The 23,071-nt window shown below is 43.7% G+C and overlaps 1 protein-coding gene across 2 annotated transcripts in view; it reads left to right on the top strand.

Annotated features, from left to right (window-relative positions):
• CWH43 (cell wall biogenesis 43 C-terminal homolog) overlaps positions 1 to 23,071 on the top strand; it is a 60,581-nt gene that overhangs the window by 35,914 nt on the left and 1,596 nt on the right. For both annotated transcript variants that reach the window (XM_025435778.3, XM_025435779.3), the window contains 5 exons: positions 79 to 214; positions 2,552 to 2,701; positions 9,057 to 9,201; positions 13,277 to 13,338; positions 21,087 to 21,242. In XM_025435778.3, coding sequence (XP_025291563.3) covers positions 79 to 214; positions 2,552 to 2,701; positions 9,057 to 9,201; positions 13,277 to 13,338; positions 21,087 to 21,242 — 649 coding nt within the window. The remainder of the gene's footprint in view (positions 1 to 78; positions 215 to 2,551; positions 2,702 to 9,056; positions 9,202 to 13,276; positions 13,339 to 21,086; positions 21,243 to 23,071) is intronic.

The raw sequence follows: 23,071 nt of genomic DNA on the forward strand, positions 1-23,071 counted from the left end.
GGGTTTAAGAATAAAGTTTTGCTACTTGTTTTTGCACAGCTGTGGCTAATCCCTATGTGCATTTCTGTTCCTGAATAGGTGCAGATTTCATAACGATTTTGGAGAGTGATGCTTCTAAGCCTTATATCGGGAACAATGACTTGACCATGTGGCTAGGGGAGAAATTGGGTTTCTATACGGACTTTGGCCCAAGCACGAGGGATCACACCTGGGGGTAAGTGAACCTTGGGAACAAGGCCCTGAAGACCAGGCATCCTGGGCTCTGTCCAGTAGAGAGTTGATGTTGTCATACCAGAGCCCTCTGAGTACGTCCCCGGGGTGTTTCCTGCGGGGGACGGGCAGGTGCAGAAGATACACATATTCCGTGATTGTTTGAAAGGTGTCCCTGTTGCTGGATACTTTCAGTTCTTCAGGATTATAAACCGTTCAGTGTAGGAGCCGAGGTTACAGCACTAAGCGTGCCTCGCCTGATGCTGCCTGCCTGGGGCTCACCTCCTAATGCGAAGAAACAGAAAATAAACACGGATGCACGGAAATACGGAAGAGTTTGAGATCATGATAAGCACTACATGGAAAAGGAAAGCGACTGGGGAGGAGGGGCAGGGGGACGGTCAGGAAGGTCTCTGTGAGAAGACCCTGCCATGAGGACCCAGGATCCGGCCTTGGGAAGAGGGGGGACCCGCCCGTGTAAAGACTCAAGGCGGGATCAGGTTTGTTGGGCCTGAAGAGGGGCGCTGAGGGGGAGCTGGTGAGAAATGAGGTCGAGGGTGGGCCCCTAATCTTAGAGAGCCACCTAGTCCATGCCGAGGACTGAGGACTTCAGTTCTGATGGGAAACCATTGGCTGGTTTTTAGGTAGGAGCCATCTGATCTGATTTACATTTTATTTTATTATTATTATTTTTAAAGATTATTTATTTATTTATTCATGAGAGAGAGACACACACACAGAGAGAGAGAGAGAGAGAGAGGTAGAGACACAGGCAGAGGGAGAAGCAGCCTCCACGCAGGGAGCCTGATGTGGGGCTCGATCCAGGGTCTCCAGGATCACACCCTGGGCTGAAGGTGGCGCTAAACCGCTGAGCCACCGGGGCTGCCCTATTATTATTAATTTTATTTTTATTTATTTATTTTTTAAAGATCTATTTATTTATTTATTTATTTATGTATTTATTTATGATAGACATAGAGAGAGAGAGGCAGAGACACAGGCAGAGGGAGAAGCAGGCTCCATGCAGGGAGCCCAACGTGGGACTCAATCCAGGGTCTCCAGGACCGCGCCCTGGGCCAAAGACAGGTGCTAAACCGTTGAGCCACCCAGGGATCCCCCCTATTATTATTAATTTTAAAGATTTTATTTGTTTATTCATGAGACACACACATACACACATACACAAAGGCCGAGACACAGGCAGAGGGAGAAGCAGGCTCCCTGTGGGGGAGCCCCATGCGGGACTCGATCCCGGGACTCCGGGATAATGACAAACCAAAAGCAGATGCTCGGCCACTGAGCCACCCAGGTGCCCCCCCGATTTACATTTTTAAAAGACCTTTCGGGCTGTTCCTGGAACAGCGTGTTGGGGGCAAGAGTGGGAGCGAGCGGGGAGACAGGTGATGAGATGGATGCGCTGGCACAGGTGAGAGGGGACAGTGGAGCCGGGGACGTGGACAGAAGGGGGCCGACTCAGGAACTCCTTAGGAGCAGAGCTGATGGGACTTACTGAGGCTTTAGGTGTCGGGGCCGCGAAGGCACAAGGGCAGCATCTACCTTTTTCACCTGAACACCTGGTAGAGATGATGCCGCTTAATGGGAAGGGAACCACCAGGCAGGGGAGCCCGACTGGGCCAACTTGAGAAGCCTCTGGAGAGTCAGGTGAGGCCCGGGAGGAGTGCGGGCAGCCCGGAGGGCCAGGCGGGGTGTGGACGCTGGATGCGTGTGTAGGTCCCGGTGGCCTCACAGTGGAGACGCTCCCGCTGGGGGAGGCCGCCCGCGGCCCGGGAGCAGCACCGGCTCGGGCCTGAGCTCGGCTCATCCTTTCCGAATATGTAGCTCTGGACTCGGGGGGTTGGGGGGGGGGGCGGGGGGGATAGGACACGGTGTGTGTATCCTGCTGGGCAGGTGGCAATTTCTGATCCTGTAAATTGTTACTCCGAGCTCTTGCTGGCAAGATCGAACATTCCTAAATGGGTTGATCAAGATTAGAATGGTCTACGCAAACAGGTTGCCAGAGTAACAACGCGAGGAAAATGGATTTCGTGCTATTACCAATTCTACCCCTTTTGTGTCTCCAGAGCATTTATTGAAACAGAGTTGATGGCGTTGTGCTTAGCGACACAGAGAGACACGCTAAATAGCAAAGAGATTTGTCGCCCTGTCGAGCTGATGCACGTTAGTGCTGCTCACTCGGTGCCCCTCGGTGGTTTGCCTGCATGGCAACACATCGGGTGTTTGTTTTGTTTTGTTTTGTTTTTTAACACATGTGCTTAGTCCTGTCTCCATGGTATAAAAGGGACCGACCCTGATGCACGTGTTTCTTTTCGTTCCAATGCAGGATTATGGTTTTGTCACGATACCCGATTGTGAAGTCAGAGCATCACCTTCTCCCGTCACCAGAGGGCGAGATCGCACCAGCCATAACACTGACTGTTAGCATCGCGGACAAACTGCTGGATTTTGTGGTGACACACTTTGGGAATCATGAGTGGGTTTCTTTCATCTTTCTATAGTACACGAAGCCAAGAAATATCACTAATATATTACTTGGATTTCCATGCATTGACCTTTCTTTTTTTCTCCCAAAGTATTTTTCCTTATGTAGCTGGGTTTTTGGTGTGTGTGTGTGTGTTTTAAGATTTTATTTATTGGAGAGAGAGAGAGAGAGAGAGAGAGAGAAAATGAGCAAGCAGAGGTGAGGGGCAGAGGCAGAGGGAGAAGCAGACTCCCCACCGAGCAGGGAGCTGGACTTGATCCCAGGACCCCAGGATCATGACTTGAGCTGAAGGCAGATGTTTAACTGCCCCAGTCGCCCCAGTTGTGTAGCTGGTTTTAAAAATAAGGCATAGAAACCTTTGAGATGCAGGTGGTCCTTAGAGGATGGTACGGGCCAACAACGATGGCCGTGTTGGCCAGCAGTGGCCGAGCAGGTGCTGTGCTAAGTGCATTACTGTACAGAGTTAGTACCATTATAGCCCCATTTTACAGATAAAGATTCTAGACTGAGGGAGGTTAGATGGCTTTTCCAGCAGGGTCATGCAGCAAGGCATTGGGCAGACCCAACTCAGAGCCGGCTCACACTTGGGACCGCATGCTGAGCCAGACTACAGAAAAATGAGATATCCTTCTCCTACAGGATTATTACCGTTGGGATTTGAGGGGACTAACTGATACTCCCTTTGCCCTCATGTCTTCACAGTCCACTGATGGTTAAGCAGGGGAATCTGGCAGGGAGATCAAAATATCTCTTAATTCTGATAAACCTATGTGGGTGATATGGCTTAAGTGTGTCCACATGGACCTGCATTTAATACATCCGCCAACAATGCAAACTGTTGTATGCATGAATACAACCACCAACAACACATGAAACTCCCCCCAGAGCAGCAGACCTACCAGCAGGGGCAAGGTCTGCGCCGTCAAACTGCCCCCTTGGTAGAGGGAAAATGCCAGAAGCCCCCTATGTGCAAACTGGCAGGTTCCAAGGAGAAGAGAGAGGCAAGGTTTGAGACGAGCATGCCCAGTTAATTCTGCCAAACTCAACTAGTTAGGAAAGTCCGCCCAAAAAGCAAAAGGCGAGGGAAAACAGACATGGTCTCTTTCTTTCTTTCTTTTTTTCTTTTTTTCTTTTTTTCTTTCTTTCTTTCTTTCTTTCTTTCTTTCTTTCTTTCTTTCTTTCTTTCTTTCTTTCTTTTTTTTCTTCTTTCTTTCTTCTTTCTTTCAAGATTTTATTTATTTGTTCATGAGAGACTCAGAGAGAGAGGCAGAGACACAGGCAGAGGGAGAAGCAGGCTCCATGGGGGAACCTGACGCGGGACTCAATCCTGGGACTCCAGGATCACAACCTGAGCCAAAGACAGATGCTCAACCACTGAGCCACCTAGGCATCCCCAGATGTGGTTTTCTTTTCTTTTCTTTTCTTTTCTTTTCTTTTCTTTCTTTTCTTTCTTTTCTTTTCTTTTCTTTTCTTTTTTTTTTTTCAGACGTGGTTTTCTAAGCAAGTTGTCCTATACGAGGACATGAGGACTAGGGAATGAGCTTTATCCCCAAAGGACAACATTTACAACCAGGGACTTCGTACTGAATAAATCATGAATGATGCCAACCATAGATCATAAAAGATAAAGTCACGTAATTTATACTCTGCCATAGTAGGCATTCTGTGACAATTGAAAACACTAACCTTAAAAAAAAAAAAAAAGAAAACACTAACCTAAGTGCTATAAAACGGGGCATAGAGGTCCTGTCCACGTTAATGCCAAGAGGCCACAGAGCTTTAAAGTGACGTACAGGACGGTGGAACCTCACCACTGTACTGTTACGTTTCACCGAAACAAAGTGAATGTGTCTGCTACCCTGGTTTTCCCATTGTCTCACAGCATTATGCGGATCGGTGAAGGCATACTTGAATATTTTCTGAACTAAGTCAGAGCTTAGTAACATAAACCATCCAAATGTAATTACGTGAACCATTCACTCACTGCACCCTTGTTAGTCTCCCTAGAAATGAAGAGGGTGTTTATTAATTTTTTTAAAGATTTTATTTATTTATTCATGAGAGACACACAGAGAAAGAGACAGACACACAGGCAGAGGGAGGAGAAGCAGGCTCCCTGCAAGGAGCCCGATGTGGGACTCGATCCCGGGAATCTGGGATCACACCCTGAGCCAAAGGCAGATGCTCAACCACTGAGCCCCCAGGTGCCCCGAGCAGCGTGTTTAGAGGACAGGTGATACTGAAGGGCCATATCTCTTTCAAAAGCTGTTTAGAGAAATGCCTCTGTTTCTCTCAATAATTTTCATGTAGCAATGACAGGCATTCACAACCCATTCCGCTGACCTTACATTGCATTGGGTTTGGCTTTTTAAAAAAAATAGGCATTTTTATGTGTGAAGTTGCAAGGTCTTAACCTAAGAAACAGCTCAATATACCCCTTCCCGTTTTTCCTTTGCTTCCCTGCACCCCACCCCTCCACCCCCCACCCCCCGCCTCTTCAACTCCTTTCAACCTCCAAAATGTAAAGAATAGACTTAAAAGAGACTAAAGATAGCCCTCAGAATGTGCTTGGAAAAGAGGAGGGGAAGGATTACCTTTTCTAACTTTCTATGAACCACATTTTTAAGTCTCTGTAATCAACACCACACCTTTCAGGTGTTCTCACTCATTCACTTGGTTTAATAATACACGCACACACCTATGCATGCCCGCGTGCATACACGCCTGCATACGTACGTACTTGCGGTGACCACAGCAGTAACAGTGCTAGCTGACACTCACTGGGGAGATGTAGCTAGCAGTGTAGCTGAGTGGTTAAAAGCATGGCATTCCAGAACCTGGAATCAGACAAGCTGATCTCAATCTTAGGTGAAGGTATATCCTTCCCTGGGTTGCCTTCGGCTTCTGTTTTCTCACTTGTAAATCAGGAGCAATAATCCTATTTCATACAGGTTCATTGTGAGAATTAAGTGGGATATTATCATCTCGTGCAAGGTGCACGAATACAGTAAGTGCTCATTTAATCCTGCTCGTGATTATAAAACCAAATCAGATAACCCTAAACGTAAGGTCTGTTGGGCAGCTTAAAAGAGAATTCATTCGGCAAACACAGATCACACCTGTGCCGTGTCCCAGGCGCAGAGCGAGGTGCAGTCTTTCCCCTTCGAGCCACAGCTCTGGAGAGGCCCCGTCCGTGGACCCTGTGGCCTTCCAGCAGTGACATGAAGAAGTTGGGCGTTTGAATAATTTGTGAAGCCACCGTTAACGGGCTTCCATTTGCCTTTGTGTTCTACAGTGTCAGATAAAAAATTCCCACCGTGAATAAATATTTAGAGATTTCATTTTTCTAGTGATTACGGCATACAAATACGAAGTCACATTAGGAGTGAATTATGGAATGCTTATGCATGTTATTAGCTGATTCAACAAGATTTTTTAAATTACCGACTACACAAATATCTCTTTACAACCAATAAATAGGAAATAGCAGCATTCCTTAGAAGCATTTAGGTATACACCGTAACTAAAATTAATGTTATTTTCTATAATTAACTGAGCCACCAGTTAATCACCACCTTTTTTTCCCTATAACATCATAAATATACAAAGAAGAAAGAGTGCAGAACCTGTAGTGTGTAGTTATAATTTTGGCTCTGCAGTAAGATCATCTCAGTGAGTTCCAGTCCTCTTGTTTCTGAATTGGATAAAATTATTTTTTCCAGCCCACATGATAGAGTTATTGGGCCGATCAAATACTAACTGATAAAGAAAATATAAAATGTGTTCTCTCTCTGGTGCGCCTTCCTCCCACCCCCTCCCTCTTTCTTCTCCTTATACTCAAACATATACTATTTTTTTCATTTTAAAAAAATATTTATTTGGGACACCTGGGGGTTCAGCGGTTGAATGTCTGCCTTCTGCTCAGGGCGTGATCCTGGGGTCTGGGGATCGAGTCCTGCATGGGGTTCCCTGCGGGGAGCCTGCTTCTCCCTCTGCCTGTGTCTCTGCCTCTCTCTCTCTGTCTCTCATGAATAAATAAGTAACATCTTTAAAAAAAATTATTTAAGTAATCTCTATATTAACATGGCTCAAACTCACGACCTGGGGATCAAGAGCCGCATGCTCCTTCAACTGAGCCAGCTGGGCACCCCTATTACACTATTTATTTTTATTATTATCACTGGATGAAATTTATCACCTGAGAAAATGTGAAGCCAAATTCATAGATTATTTTCCAATAATATATTGCTAAAATACATTTGCATAAAAGCACTATCTCTATGTACAGTGACCTTGCAGTTCTCTTGGCCAGATTTGAATCCCAGTCGTGTGTATCAGAAGGAACACAATTCACGGCAGACCTACTTACAAGACTACTGACCAAGATGTTGGAAGGGTCAAAAGAACAGATAAGCAATACTAGTGGCCACCAGGCAGAAAGAATGCAGCTCTGGGGAAGAAGTACCCAAACTTCTCTTTCCTCCCCGCTTTTTATCTCTTGCCAGTGCCTCCAATTGGCCAAACGTAACTGGAAATCAGCAGAAAAGGGAGCCCAGGAGATGGAATCTGCAGGGGTGAGCCTCTCAGAGCACAGAGAAGGGCTGAGACCACATCCAGACAGGGAGTTGGAAACAACCATAGGCGTGGTACTTAGCCATTTAAAAATTTAAATTTAAAAATAGAGCTCATTTAAAAATAGAGCTAATGCCTGCCTCTCAGTTCTTGTGAATATTCAGTATCAAAGATGTTTAACAAATGGTCGCTCTTTTCACCCTTCACCCTTCTATTTCTTATGACATCTTTTAATAGTACTCAGCTGTCTATGCATTCTCATCTAAGCTTGGTCCTGTCCGGATCCTACCTCGGCGAGGTTTCTCCAGTCTTCTCAGTTCTTGGCCTTATTGCTCGGCCTTTGTCATTTTTTTTTGTTTTGTTTCCATTTTTGTTTTGTTTTTGTTTTTTACTTCAGTCATTATTAGCTACCTGTCTCTATAAGGGCCTGTGTGGGTTCTCCTGCCTACATATTCTTCATGCATTCCTGGCTTGTCTCCCTCTTGGCTAAACAGCACAGGGAACCTCATTTCCCAGAGTCTGTTGCTTCCTGGCTCCCGGGGAGGTTTAGCCCATGGAAGGCATTAGTGCAAGGCTGGAGGGCAGGAGGAGGAGAGAAGATAAGGTGCTTCTCATTGTCTCTCTCTCTCCTTTCTCTGCTGTCTCTGGCAGGAGCTGAGGGTCTCCGGCGGCTCTATCTCCTCCGCCGATGGCCCCAGCAACATAAGCAGCCTCCCCCAAAGCACCATCTCCCACCAGTCAGGGCTGGCTCCAGACTCTGAGAATATCATCTCCCCCTGTTGTCCCTCTAGCCCCACAAGTCCTACTGGTCTCTCATTGTTGCTAAACTGTGGTTGCCTCTCTGAATCCTATTTTGCCTCCCATCCTTGAGGTAACCAGTTTCCTATATTAAATTCAGCCTGTTTGAAACACCTAGAGTAGTTTCAGTTTTCCTGGCTGGGTCACGTCAAACATGATATCTCTATTTTTCTCCTAAACAGACTGACAGTAAACCCCTCAAAAGCATGATGTACCTACCTGATTATCTCAGTTACACACCTATGGTGCTTAGCCTAATTAAAGCATCATGTTAGGCCAGCCTTTGACCAGGAGAGCCAGGGTGGCTTTTAGAACTGTTTGGTTGATGGAGCTGAGTAGGTCACATAAGCCGGGTGTGCTCCATGAACGTTAGGATCTTTGCTCTTACCCGTACTTAAAATTTTATTATTATTATTATTTTTTTTTTGCCCACTAGTCTTTAGCTGTAATACTGGTGACCTGTAATCAGGTCTCAGATTACTGGTGTGATCTCTTCTGACAAAAAGTTGAGCAAATGCTGTTTTGGAATAGATATTTAAATCAACTTGATTTCAACTGATTAGCCAGGGGGAAGATCATGTTCTTAGTACAGATTTTGTCAACCTACCCAGCTGGAGCACCGTATCTTTAACTTGTTCATTCACGTAACATTGAGTCATTTATCCAAGTAGGAGTCACTCGGAGTTTGTATACTGTTTGCAGATATTTGGAGGGAACTTACACACCTAGCACTTTTTAAAAATTGTCTTGCAGGGATGCTTGGGTGGCTCAGTGGCTGAGCACCTGCCCTTGGCTCAGGGCATGATCCCAAAGTCCCTGGATCGAGTCCCGCATCAGGCTCCCTGCATGGAGTCTGCTTCTCTCTCTGCCTGTGTCTCTGCTTCTTTCTCTGTGTCCCTCATAAATAAATAAATAAAATCTTTAAAAATAAAATTGTCTTGCAAATACAATAAAGAGGTACGTTTTTGCATTTTAGAGATGACCTTGACAGGAAACTTCAGGCAATCGCTGTTTCAAAACTACTGAAAAGCAGCTCCAATCAAGTGATATTCCTGGGATATATCACTTCAGCGCCCGGTTCCAGAGATTATGTGCAGCTCACTGAACACGGCGATGTGAAGGTAACACAATCTTAATAGGATTTCTGATTTCTTAAAGTAAAATGCTTCTTCTTCATGTTAAAAAACAAACAAACAAACAAACCCCAGTGCAACAATCTAGTATGTATTTTGATTATAGACTGTTGCATAAAAATCCAAGACACCTACCGGCTTTAAACAACAGCAGTCCTCAGATGCTCATGGATCTGCAGTTTGGACAAGGGCTGGAAGGGGTAGCTCCTCTCTGCACAGCTGGGTGGCTCAACTGGGGACTGGGGGAGCCACTTTGCAGATGCCTCGCAGGTGGCAAGTTGGTGCTGGCTGTTGACCAGGAGCTCAGTTGGGGCTTTGGTTTCTCTCCATGGGCTAACTTGGGCTTCCTCCCTGCAGATGGCTGGGCTCTCAGCGTGTGTCCCAGAGAGAACCAGGAAGAAGTTGTATTGCCTTGTATGACCTAGCCTTGTGAGTTCCACAGTGTGACCTCTGCTGTCGTGTGAAGCCAGCTCACGTTCACGTGGGAGAAACAGAAATCCCATCTCTCCATGGGAGGAGTATCAAAGTCACGTTATAAGACTAACATATGGAGAATGGGTTATCGTAGCTGTGTTTAGGAAATATAATGTGCTACCTTATGCAACTTAATTATGATGTTGAGAGTAAAAGATAGACTGAAATATACAGGAAGGCTGGTGAATCCGTCCTATAGGGCCTCACTAACTGCATTGGTCCTTACCTGTTTGGGTCTAAGACCTCAGTTTGTCAGTGTCCCCAGAGACGATCACGCAGTGGGGAGCTGACACACAAATCAAATCCTTGAGGCAGATCTATGTACACTGGAATGCTAAATGCATTAATTTATAATGAGAAATATAATTGTAATATAGATGTAGATGTCTGTGTCAATTTCCTGGTCCTTTACATTTTGTTTGAGTTTTATGTCTTGAGGTATTGGCAGAGAAAAAGGCTTACCCATCTTACCAAGGGTTTGGAAAGACAGATGAGAAAGAACATGATAGGATGAGGGTTGCTACTGTGGCTTACATAGGAGAGAGATGTATTTCTTTACGTAAAAGCCTGGGCCGGTGATCCAGCACCACTCCACGGTGTCGGGAAGGTGCTCCTTCTATCGTGTGGCTTCACTTTACAAGGCCTCCATTCCCCAGTGTGCCTCATGGCCCACGATGGCAACAGCCATGTTCTAGCTGGCCAGGCAGAGGAAGGGATTAAAAAGGGGCCAAGAGCATGTGCAAGTTCTCTCCAAAGGCAAATTCCAGGAAGCTGACCTCCAGCACGTGTACTTACATTTAGTTGACTGGAATTTAGTCACACGGCCACACCTGGATGTCTCGAAAGTTGAGAGGTGCATTATGCAATCTCGATATATACACCCAGCTAAAAATGCTACAACTTGGGGAGACAGGCAGTCAGCTATTGGGGAAATGAGTGAATCTCAGTGGCAGTGGATAACACAGGAAGTGAAGTTAAGAGGACTCCTGATTTTGACTTCGGTCAGAGGACTTATGGTGGTGACGTTATTAAAGAGAACACTCGGGGCACCTGGGTGACTCAGTGGTTGAGCGTCTGCCTTCGGCTCAGATCATGATCCTGGGGTCCTGGGATTGAGTTTTGCATCGGGCTCTCCCCGCAGGAAGCCTGCTTCTCCCTCTGCCTGTGTCTCTGCTTCTCTCTCTGTGTCTCTTGTGAATAAATAAAAGAGAAATCTTTAAAAAAAAAATAAAGAGAACACTGAAGGAAGAAGAGTTTTGCAAAGGTGACCATGAGTTTAGCTCTTGGCTGAGTCAAGGCACCTGTTGGGTATTGATGGAAACGTCCAACAGGCGGCTGGATGGACAGATTTGGAACTGAGGAGGGCAGTCAGGACTAGAAATATAGGTTAAGGAGCTGCCACCATCTAAGCGATCATGGAAACCATGGAAGTGGATGACACTGCCACTAAGTTAGAGAAGAAGGAAGGCCAAAGAAAACCTCTGATAAGACTGCATTTAATGTGGCTGTTGTGGGGGTGATGGTGAGGGAAGCCGAGGGACATGATCTCAGAAGAGAGATTACGGAGAGGTCAGAAGAATAAAAGGCAATCCTGGCGAGTGTGGAGTCACAGAGGCTGTATCAGTTACTTAGCGCTGTGTAACAAACACTTCAAATCTTAGGGGCCCAGAACAACAATGGTTTAAGATCCCTTTGATTCCGTGGGTTGCGTGGTGGTTTTCCCTTCTTGCCTGGGTTCACTTGTGCAGTCGGCTGGTGGCTGTGGCTGGGTGTGTGTGAGAGGGCCCCATTCACATGTCTGAGGCTTTGGTGCTAGTTGTCAGCCGGGTCTCTCTCCCCATATGGTCTCACTAGCCCAACTGGTGCCACATTTACCAGCTGTGTGAGCTAGGGGCAAGTTATTTAAAATTTCCAGGCCTCAATGGCTTCATCTGTAAAGTGGTGGTAGTCATATCTGCTGTATTACAGGGGGTTGGTTATAAGGAAGAAATCTAAGATAACGTCTGCAGAGCCCTCAACCTCCTATGTAAGAGGCACTTGGTAAGTGGTAGCTATATATATGTATTATGTGCATCTGGCTGTGTGCATAAAATCAAATAAGATAAATGTGTAAGTACATGGTCTATAAAGTGCAAAAGAATGTTAGGCAAGACAGTATTTGGCAAGTCTAAGAAAAAAAATGCATCCTATTAAGAGAAGGAATTCTTACATTCTTATAGTGTGTGTGTGTGTGTGTGTGTGTGTGTGTGTGTAAGGGATGTGGATGGTGTTAAGGAAGAGGAATTTTATTTGATTTTTATTTAATCCTCTGTTGGTTACCATTATCATAGTCAAAAGCTGTGTCAAGATTGGCAGTGGATCCTTATATAGCTTTTTCTATTAGGAAGTTTATTAATGCAGAGAGGAGTTTTAATCATAAATGCTTGGATGAACAGATTTTTCTCTTTAAGAAATGAGTATTTGAATTCTGCAGTCTTAAAATTTGACAGCATCTTTTTAAAATCTAATAAAAAACGTGACAGTTAAACATATTCATAGTTTATTATTCCCAGTATATACAGCTGAATGACTAAATTTTTATTTTATTTATTTGCTCTTTCGTCATTCATATTTTAAGATTTAATTTTAAAAATGCATTATCATTTTTTCCCATGTATGCAAAGGCATGCATACGTGCATATGTGAGTGTGATATATAAGCAATAGTAAAGATCAACAAGCATCTATGTCTATGTGTTCACCTCTAAGCTTATGAAAAAAATGAAGAAATAGACAATAAATTGTGTTTTCTTTTAGTGATTTAAAAACATGTTTTAAGTTAAATTTAAGTAAATAGTAAAATTGAGAAATGATCAGGAGGCAGGCATATTTTATATTTATAGGAATCTTTAAAAAGAAGAAGATAGAAATTTCTTTAGCATAAAAGCTCTATATCTAGAGTTTTCCCAGCACATCACAGAAAAAGAATATGTTTATGTTCTGCTTCTCTGATGAAAAATAACACTGGTCTTAAGCTTTCAACATCAAAAAGGCTCATGATTACTCCCCAAATGTGTTTATTTCCAATGATTCAATTTAACAAACTCAGATTGAGCTCCTGCCGAACGCCAGGCTTCATGCTAAGTACCAGGGAGCCAACGTGATTAAGAGTTCCTCGGCTTAGGAAGGGGAGGGGGGAGACCCAGACACAAATAACAACAGAACGGTGTAGCTGGTGTGTACAAAGCACTGCATAGCATGACCGATGAGGGTGCGGTAAATTCTGCTCTGCGTGAAAGACTTGGAAAGCCGCAGGGAGCCAGCGACTGTGCTGCTGATTCACCTGCCTGACCTTGCCTGTAGCTCACCTTCATCACTGTACCCCCAGCACCTAGTACAGGGCCTACCTAGATGGGCACCTACGAGGGGCTCCGGAAATATCTGTAAAATGAATAGATAATTTGGGCCTCAACGGATCATTAGGAGTGAGACAGAGAAAACAGCGTGCACAAAAGCATATTTATTACTGTCGTTCACACATTTTCTTGGCAATTCAGAATAGAGCATTGTTTTTCATGCTTTAAACATTATCTCCTCTGTTCTTTATTTAGGATATTGACAGCACAGATCAAGACAGATGGTGTGAATATATTATGTACCGAGGCCTGATCAGGTGAGCAGAGGTTTTTGGTTGTTGCTGTATTATCTACTATTACTGTGATCTTTTGGGCCTATCCTGGAAGAAAAAACTTTATAGAAGCCATTCATTTTGTTGCTTTTTATGAACATTGATTCGGCTAGTTACACAGTTTAATTTTTTTTTCCAAGGCATGGCCTAATGATTTAAAAAAGAATAAATAGTAGAGTAAATTAGGCTTAATTACATGAAAAAGGATACCATGTGAGTTATTAAGCATGATGAGCACATAACTATAAACACATGTTAGGAATGACACCAGTTTGGGCTGTATGGCATGGTGGAGACATGGGCCACGGAGTAGGAAAGCCCTGGGCTGAATTCCAGCTTTGCCAAGTTCTAATCATGTCATTTTGGGTAGGTTAACTCACTTCCTGGAATCACTGCTATATGGGGTGAGATCTATAGGTAAACTATATTTTAAAAAAATCACCCCATATAGGGGCATCCCGGATGGCTCAGCAGTTTAGTGCGGCCTTCAGCCCAGGGCGTGATCCTGGAGACCCAGGATCAAGTCCCATGTCGGGCTCCCTGCAGGGAGAGCCTGCTTCTCCCTCTGCCTGTGTCTCTGCCTCTCTCTCTCTCTGTCCCTCATGAATAAATAAATAAAATCTTAAAAAAAATCACCCCATATCAAAAAGTGAATATTAGCCATATATACATACATTAGTGTGTGTGTGTATATATGTGTATATATATATTCATTCCAAAATAATATACCTAAAGGATCTTAAAATTCCAATATGTAACTGTGTAAATCTGTTTGGAAGATACTATTTCCTTAAATAAAGCTAAAGCAGTTTAATACCAAAAAGGAATAACCATTTAGTTTTTCATTTGTTCATTCCAAGTATTTATTAAATACCTATTATATGCCAGGCATTGTTCTAAGCATTGGGGGTCTAACAGAAACAAAGCAAAATCCTTGACTATCATAGAGCTTACATTCCAGTAGAAGGAGACAGAAAATAAGTATATAAGAAAGAGAATGACAGGTGGTGATAGAAGTGATGGAAAGATGGATGAGGCCAGGTAAGAAGGATGGGGATGGGGAATCAGGGTGGGGGGGGGTGGCTGTGGTATGAGCCAGAGGAGGGGCAGCAGCCTAAAGAAATGAGGGAGGTCACCTATGGATATCCTGGGAAGGGCCCTGCCAGCAAGAGGAAGAGCAAGTACAAAAGCTTGAAAGTTTGGGTGGCAAATGCCTGGTATTTGTTGGCAACAGTGAGGAAGCCAGTGTGGCTGGAGTAGAGTGAGATGGGGGGTGGGGGTAAATGAAGACAGATCATGGAGACAATGGTCCCTCCACTTATAGGATTCTTCAATCAAGGGAACACATTGGAGATAGTCTCTGAAACTCCCAGCTCTCCTCCTGCTGGTACACAATCTGTTCGGACATACTTGACCTGAAGCCTCTAACCACCCTCCTCAGGACAGTGCTGGGAACTGTGGTGTGGGCTTCTATGAATGGGCCTCTCTGGGCCTCAGCCTCTTCTCACACAGACCAGTTCATCACCCAGAGGTGTCTTAGCAATTGGCTACTTGAAGTTAGGGTTGATGTTGAACTGATCACCCCTAAGTAGCCTTATATTTTAAGACCTGTGGTCTACATTTATGAAAGGAAATAGTTGCCTTCCAGGGATGCTACAGAATCATAGGATCAACTTCTCCCTGATTTGAGATATGGTTTGTTCAGTTATGAGTCATAGTCTAGTGAGGACAAACCGTTATGTGCAACGGTTCTTTACCTTATTTGTCATTCAGCAAGTATTGGTGGAGCACAATGTACGCCAGGCACCAGGGGTGTAAGCAGTAAACAAAACAGAGAAGGGTCCCTACCCCGGCAGAAGGGAGAACGACAATAATTCCCTGTTGTCATATTTTCGGAGGTGGTGGGTACGGTGGGAAACACCTGGGCAAGATAAGGAGCATCCAGAGCATGGAGAGGGGGTGCCATTGTGATAGGGGGTGGGGCAGGTCTTATCGAAAAGGTGACATTGGAGCTAATTTGAAGGAGTGTGTCATGTGGCTGAGAGAAGACCCTTCCAGGGACCAGCTAGTGCAAAAGTCCAAAGGAGGAGTGCAAATGTGTCCGAAGAAAAGTGAGGCTCGTGGGACTGGAGTGTGTGTAGGGGGATGAGGGTGGAGGAAGAGGTAAGGGGGAGTATATGGGCAGGGAAGGAAGGCAGCAGGTCACGTAAGGTTCTGTGGACTCTTATTAAGAACTTTGGATATGGTTATCTTCATTGGTTCCTGAACAATTCCATGGGGTCCTATGCTTACTGGGATGAGACAAGGAGACTCTTTCTTTCTTTCTTTCTTTCTTTCTTTCTTTCTTTCTTTCTTTCTTTCTTTCTTTCTTTCTTTCTTTCTTTTTTGTATTTTTTTTTATTGGAGTTCAATTTGCCAACATATAGTATAACACCCAGTGCTCATCCTGTCAAGTGCCCCCCTCAGTGCCCATCACCCAGTCACCCCATCCCCCTGCCCTCCTCCCTTTCCACCACCCCTTGTTCATTTCCCAGCGTTAGGACTCTCTCATGTTTTGTCTCCCTCTCTGATATTTCCCACTCATTTTCTCTCCTTTCCCCATTATTCCCTTTCATTATTTTTTATATTCCCCAAATGAATGAGACCATATAATGTTTGTCCTTCTCTGATTGACTTATTTCACTCAGCATAATACCCTCCAGTTCCATCCACGTCGAAGCAAATGGTGGGTATTTGTCATTTCTAATGGCTGAGGAATATTCCATTGTATACATAGACCACATCTTGTTTATCCATCATCTGTCGATGGACACCGAGGCTCCTTCTGCAGTTTGGCTATTGTGGACATTCCTGCTATGAACATCGGGGTGCAGGTGTCTCAGTCTTTCACTGCATCTGTACCTTTGGGGTAAATCCCCAGCAGTGTGATTGCTGGGTCGTAGGGCAGGTCTATTTTTAACTCTTTGAGGAACCTCCACACAGTTTTCCAGAGTGGCTGCACCAGTTCACATTCCCACCAACAGTGCAAGAGGGCTGCCCTTTCTTCACATCCTCTACAACATTTATTGTTCCCTGTCTCATTAATGTTCCCCATTCTCACTGGTGTGAGGTGGGATCTCATTGTGGTTTTGATTTGTATTTCCCTGATGGCCAGTGATGTGGAGCATTTTCTCATGTGCTTCTTGGCCATGTCTATGAGACAAGGAGACTCTTGAGATGCCAAGATAGTTCTGGTTACGTTAATAATTCAGAAGCTCCAAAAGGCCCAGAACATGCCCACGTGGCTGCAGGACAGATAGCTTGACTATTATTTTGGTGTTTCCAAAGGGTTAAGGTGGGAGAGAGATGCTAAAGTGTTATGTATAAAGTATGTGACATCAGATTAAAAACAGTTTCTGTTTACATTCATATTAAAGTGGTTGTTTTAATGGGGATATTAGAATTTCTAGAAAACAGTTTATGATATAGACTGAAAAAGGTATAAATTGAAGTTGTAAATATTGTTAGTTGCCAAGGAACAGTGATATTTATAGGACCCGTGCCCATAATAGCTAATCATTTGGCTCTGTATACTTGCCGCCCAAGACCTTTATCACCTCTCCTTGGAAGAGTAGGGTGGCATATTTTTAATATATAAATATTTACATATATATGCTAAATATGGCTGGGCGGCTTAAACAACAGAAATTTATTTTCTCACTGTTCTGGAGACAGAGATACAGAAAGAGAGCATGTGCAAGCACACATACTATATGGCGTCTCTTCTCATAAGGACACTAGTCTTATCGAATCAGGATCCCATCCTTGTGACCTCATTTAATTTAATTACTCCCTGGAGGCCCCATCTCCAAATATGGATACACTGGGGGTTATAGTTTGACATACTAATTTGCGGGTGACACAAACATTATATTCATAACAGATGGAAAGGTAACAGAACTAGAACAAGAAAATCCTAAACTTTATATGGAACCACAAAACACCCCCAATACCAAAGCCATCTTGAAAAAGAAAAGCAAGGCTGGAGATATCACAATTCCAGACTTCAAATTATATTACAAAGCTATAGTATTCAAAAGAGTATGATATTGGTACAAAAATAGACACATAGATCAGGAGAACAGAATAGAAAACCCAGAAATGAACCCATAACCCATGAGTATGGTCAACTCATCTTCGACAAAGCAGGAAAGAATATCCAAAGGGAAAAAGTCTCTTCCACAAATGGTGGTGGGAAAACTGGATGGCAACATGCAGAAGAATGAAACTGGACCACATTCTTTCACCAAACAGAAAAATAAACTCAAAATGGATTAAAGACCTAAATGTGAGACAGGAAACTGTAAAAATCCTAAAGGAGAACATAAGCAGCAACCTCTTTGAGATCGGTCATAGCAACTTCTTTCTAGATATGTGTCCTGAGGCAAGGGAAGTAAAAGCAAAAATAAACTACTGGGACTGCATCAAAATAAAAAGGTCCTGCACAGCAAAGGAAACAATCAACAAAACTAAAAGGCAATGTACAGAATGGGAGAAAATATAAAAGGTATTTGCAAAAGACATATCTAATAAAGGGTTAGTATCTAAAATATATATAGAATTTATAAAACTCAACACCCCCCAAAATGAATAATCCAAATAAAAATGGGCAGAGGAAATGAACATTTTTCCAAAGAAGAAGACATCCAAGTGGCCCAACAGACACGTGAAAAGATGCTCAATATCACTCATCAATGGGGAAATGCAAATCAAAACTACAATGAGGTCACCTCACACCTGCAGAATGGCTAAAATAAAAAACACAAGAATAACAAGTGTTGGCGAGGAAATGGCTTAAAAGGAACCCTCTTGCATCGTTGGTGGAAATGCAAGCTGGCGCAGCCACTGTGGAAAACAGGAGATTCCTCAAAAAGTTAAAAATAGAATTACCATATGATCCAGGCATCATATTACTGGGCAGCCAGACCCCAAACGACAAAACACTAATTCAAAGGGATATATGCACCCCTATGTTTATAGCAGGATTATTTACAACAACCAAATTATGGAGTCAGCCCAGGTGTCCATCAGTAGATGAATGGACAAGAAGTGGTGTATATACACAGCGGAATATTATTCAGCCACAAAAAGAATGAAATCTTGCCATTTGCAATGCCATGGATGCAGCTAGAGGTTATAATGCTAAGCAAAATAAGTCGGTCAGAGAAAGACACATATGTATGTGTATGATTTCATTCATATGTGAAATTTAAGAAAGAAAATGAATGAACAAAGGGGGAGAAAAAGGAAAGAAGGAGGCAAACCAAGAAACACCCTTAACTGTAGAGAACAAGCTGATGGTCACCCGAGGGAGGTGGGTATGGGGATGGGGGAAACAGGTGATGGGGATTAAGGGGGACACTTGCCGTGATGACCACAGGGTGATGTATGGAATTGTTGAATCACTATATTGTACATCTGAAACTAATATTATACTGTTAAGTAACTGGAGTTTAAAAAAATACCCAAATGAATGAAGTGAGGGAGTACTGTTTTTCAGTTTCTGTCCATAAAACTAATTCTATAAACTTGATCTCAACCACCTAATTCAGTGTCCTGCACTTAGTAAACACTTAATAAATACCGGACAATAAGAGATTCCTTGTTTTAGTAGACAGTTTGGATTGTCTTCAAGGACTTGTTATTTTTATTTATTTATTTTTAAGATTTTATTTATTTGTCAGAGAACTAGAGAGACAGAGAGGCAGAGGGAGGAGCAGGCTCCCTGGAGGAGCCTGATGTGGGACTCGATCCTGGATCCCGGGATCATGCCCTGAGCAGAAGGCAGATGCTCAACCGCCGAGCCCCCCAGATGTCCCTTCAAGGACTTTTAGAAGGCCCTTGAAGGCAGTGTCTAGGAAATGAGTTAGAACTTTGATCTCAGAGATTTGATAAATAACAAAACCTAGATTTACTAGAGACGGTGACCTAGAATTACAGGGAACTGCATAGATCTGGGCCTGAGCTTAGACACATAGCTGAACCTGTCAGACAGCTCTCTCCCTTCACGGTGGGCGGGCTCGCCGCCTCCCTGGGCCCCAGCTCTGAGTTTCTGTCTCTCTTTTGTATGTGGCTACAGGTTTTGTTTTTAACGTTTCTCCTCCTACTCGTCTGGCTCTGGCCCCCACCGTCTTTCACCTAGACCATCGTGGGGGGCCTGGTCTCCTTCCTTCCCCCCTTTCCACTGGTCTCCCTCCTTCCAGCCTTTCCACTGGTCTCCCTCCTTCCAGCCTTTCCACTGGTCTCCCTCCTTCCACCCTTTCCCCCAAGTCTGTTCTCTGCACGGTTGCCATTGCATTTCTGCACAGAACCGCTTGGATTTCCATCTCACTCTCAGAAAAATATCTGCAGTCCTTAGAGGGGTCTGCAAGGAGCTTTGTACCATCTTCCATCCCCAACATCCGCGCAACATCCGTCTCCTACTGTGTTTGCCCTTATGCACTCCACTCCAGTCATTGTGGAACTGGCCCTCAAAAAGGCCAAGCACATGGGCACGGGGGTGGCTCAGTTGGTTAGACATCTGCCTTTGGCTCAGGTCATGATTCCAGGGTCCTGGGATCAAATCCTGAGTCAGGCTCCCTGCTGAGCAGAGAGTGTGCTTCTCCCTCTCCTTCTGTTCCTCTGCCCCTCCTCCCCACTCATTCTCTCTCTCTCTCTCAAATAAATCAATCTTTTTTTTTTTTTTTTTTTTTTTTTAAAGCCAAGCACATTCTCCTTTGGGACAGTTGCTGTTCCCTAGTTCCCTATCCCTAGAGCACCCTTCCACCAATACCTGTATGGGTTGTTTCTTTACTTCATTCAATCTTTTGCTCAAATGTCACTTTGTCAGAGCTGTGTGCTCCGACCATCTACTCTACATCAGCAACCTCTGCCACTTAGCATTCCCTGTCCTCTTGTCCTCTTGCTTATTCCCCGGGGTACTTAGGCACTTTTCACCACTTCACAGATTTTATACATACATACACATTTAATTTGTTCTCCCCAACTAGAATGAAAGGTCTATGAGGGCAAGGGTTTTGTTTGTTTGCTGTTTCTCCCCCGTATCTAGAATGATGCCTGCATGTAGTAGGGACTTGAGATGTATTTGTTCACTGAATAAGTGAATGAATGACTGAAGCTGATAGTTTTTTTTATAAAGAGGCAAAATATAAATAAAATTGGTTGCCCATGGTTCCCCCGTTTTTCCATCTGGGCCTCTCTGTAACTGTTTGGATAACATCTATAAAATGCTTTGATTTCCTGGAGAACTGAAAGCTCTAAGCAAAAACAGGATGTGCAATTTTTTCAGACGTACAAAAGCTTTTATTCCAGACTTGTAAATGTGGGTGAAAATATGCATGTGGTATTTGAATTTTTAAAGGTAAGAAAGAGTTTAGGCTTATCCTCCTGTCATCCTGAAGAACTCCTGTTCCTGATGCAAAACATAATTGTATGATAGGTGATTTGTAGAGATAGAATATTCATTAGTGTGTGTTTAATTAATTAAATCTGTGTGCATGTTCCGTATTCATTTATATAATAAAAGCAATATTTTGATAAATATTTGGAGTAACAAATCAAGCTAATTCTAGTGACATACAGAGTAGAGTTATAAATGGTAAATTGGCCTAATAATGCAGGTGATACCTATTAGATCTCATCAGATTTCTGTGCGGTGATAAAACCTTTACAGACTGTTTCTATTTTTGCCGCAGATTGGGTTATGCAAGAATCTCCCATGCTGGACTGAGTGACTCCGAAATTCAGATGGCCAAATTTAGGATCCCCGATGATCCCATTAATTACAGAGACAACCAGAAAGTGGTCACAGACCAGAGGAAAGTTCCAAAGGAGATTCGTTTCAATCCTAGGTGAGTGCATTCCCTTCACGAGGCATCACATCCCCTCTAGGGACCTAAAAATTATCTATCCCACGATGAATTTCCAAATTATGTATGGTTCTAGAAGTTTGTTCAGGTAAGGGAACTCATGGTTAAAATGATAAAACCCTGCTCAGATTAAAGTTAAGTTATGGTCCCTGTTTTCTGGGATGGAGGAACATGCTCGGGTCCCAGGCTCAGGTGAAAAAGATCACATTGGCATCATCACCATCACCATCACCACCGGAATGATAGCTAATATTTGAGTGTTCTGTGTCCCAGACCCTGTTTTAGGTGCTTCAGGTATTATCTCAATTAATCATCATTGGATTGGTCCTCTCATTATCATCATTTTATAGGTAGGAAGTTCAGGCTGAGGAACATGAAATAACTTCACTAGGGTTATGTGGCTCATGAGTGACGGAGCTAAGAAGGGGGAAGGAGGCCTGCTAGCATGGTCGGGTTGCTGACATTCTCAGCTCTGGCTGCACACTTGACTCACCTGGAGAGCCCCACGCCAGACCAACTCATCAGGACCTCTTGTTGAATTTTAAAAAATTGTTCTCAGGTACTCTGATGTGCAATTAGCATTGGAGCTACGTAGAGTGGATAATTCATTTCTGTTGCAGAGATTCTAGAATGTGAAATAGATTTTGTTGAGTTCTAAACAGAGGTTGTCGGAGAAACCTATTTGCAGCAGATTATGTGCTTTGGAGTATGTGTTCTTTTTTCTTCCCAAGACTAGATAATGAGAAGAAATGTCTGCATAAAACCAAGCCCAGAATATCATCTGTGTTATTATTATTTGACATCTCAACTACTTTTACCAGCTAATTGCTGAGGAAACTTCTCAGACTTCATTTTATTTGTTCCCGGGGGGCGGGGGTGCTGAGGAGAGGGTTGGTGGGATTTAGCTGTTTTCTTTTTCTTCCTTGTCTCTCCTTACAAGAAAAAACTGTACCAAAGCGTAGGGAATGAATGTAAGAAGAGCTATAACCAGGTCTCGATTGCTTGCATTACCGTGTTTGATCTTACCCCTGTGTATGCAATATACCCATGAAGAGCATGGGCTCTGGGGTCAAGCTACCTGGTTCCAGTCCTGATTCTTGCCAGCAAACAGCTGGGTAACTGTGAGCAAGCTGGCTAATCTCTCTAAGCCTCAGGTCTCTCACCTGCAAAATGGGAAAAATAGTAGTGCCCGCCTCCTCAGGTAATTTGAGGATCGAAGGAAGCACAGGGCTCTTAGAATAGTGCATGGTGATACGTGTGATTTTTTTCCCCCTATTCATACGTTTGTGTTGCCCATATACTCTTGGCGCATTTCAATAAAATTGTTTGGAAAAAAAGGAATAGTGCCTGGTGAATGCTTAATAGGCAGTGGATACAATAGCAGCAGTAATATTTGTAGTAGTCACAGAAGTGAAAATAGAAAGCTTTCGGGGATCCCTGGGGGGCTCAGTGGTTTAGTGCCTGCCTTGGGCCCAGGACGAGATTCTGGAGTCCCGGGATCGAGTCCCACATCGGTTCCCTGCATGGAGCCTGCTTCTCCTTCTGCCTGCGTCTCTGCCTCTCTCTCTCTCTCATGAATAAATGAATAAAATCTTAAAAAAAAAAAAAAAAAAGCTTTCTTCCTCTTGTTGACTGAAGGTGCCTTCTTACATGGAACCTAGAAAATCTGGGAAGCAAAAGGTTCCCGTTTCTTCATTCTCATATACCAGGAGTGTTGAGAAGTCCAAATAAAATATTTTTAGCTAATCACAACTGCAGATGGATCCAAACCACCTGTGAAGGGAGCTAGAGCTGTTTCCCCACTGTTTAAT

This window comes from Canis lupus, chromosome 13 (genome assembly GCF_003254725.2).
Source record: "Canis lupus dingo isolate Sandy chromosome 13, ASM325472v2, whole genome shotgun sequence".
Lineage (NCBI taxonomy): Eukaryota > Metazoa > Chordata > Mammalia > Carnivora > Canidae > Canis > Canis lupus.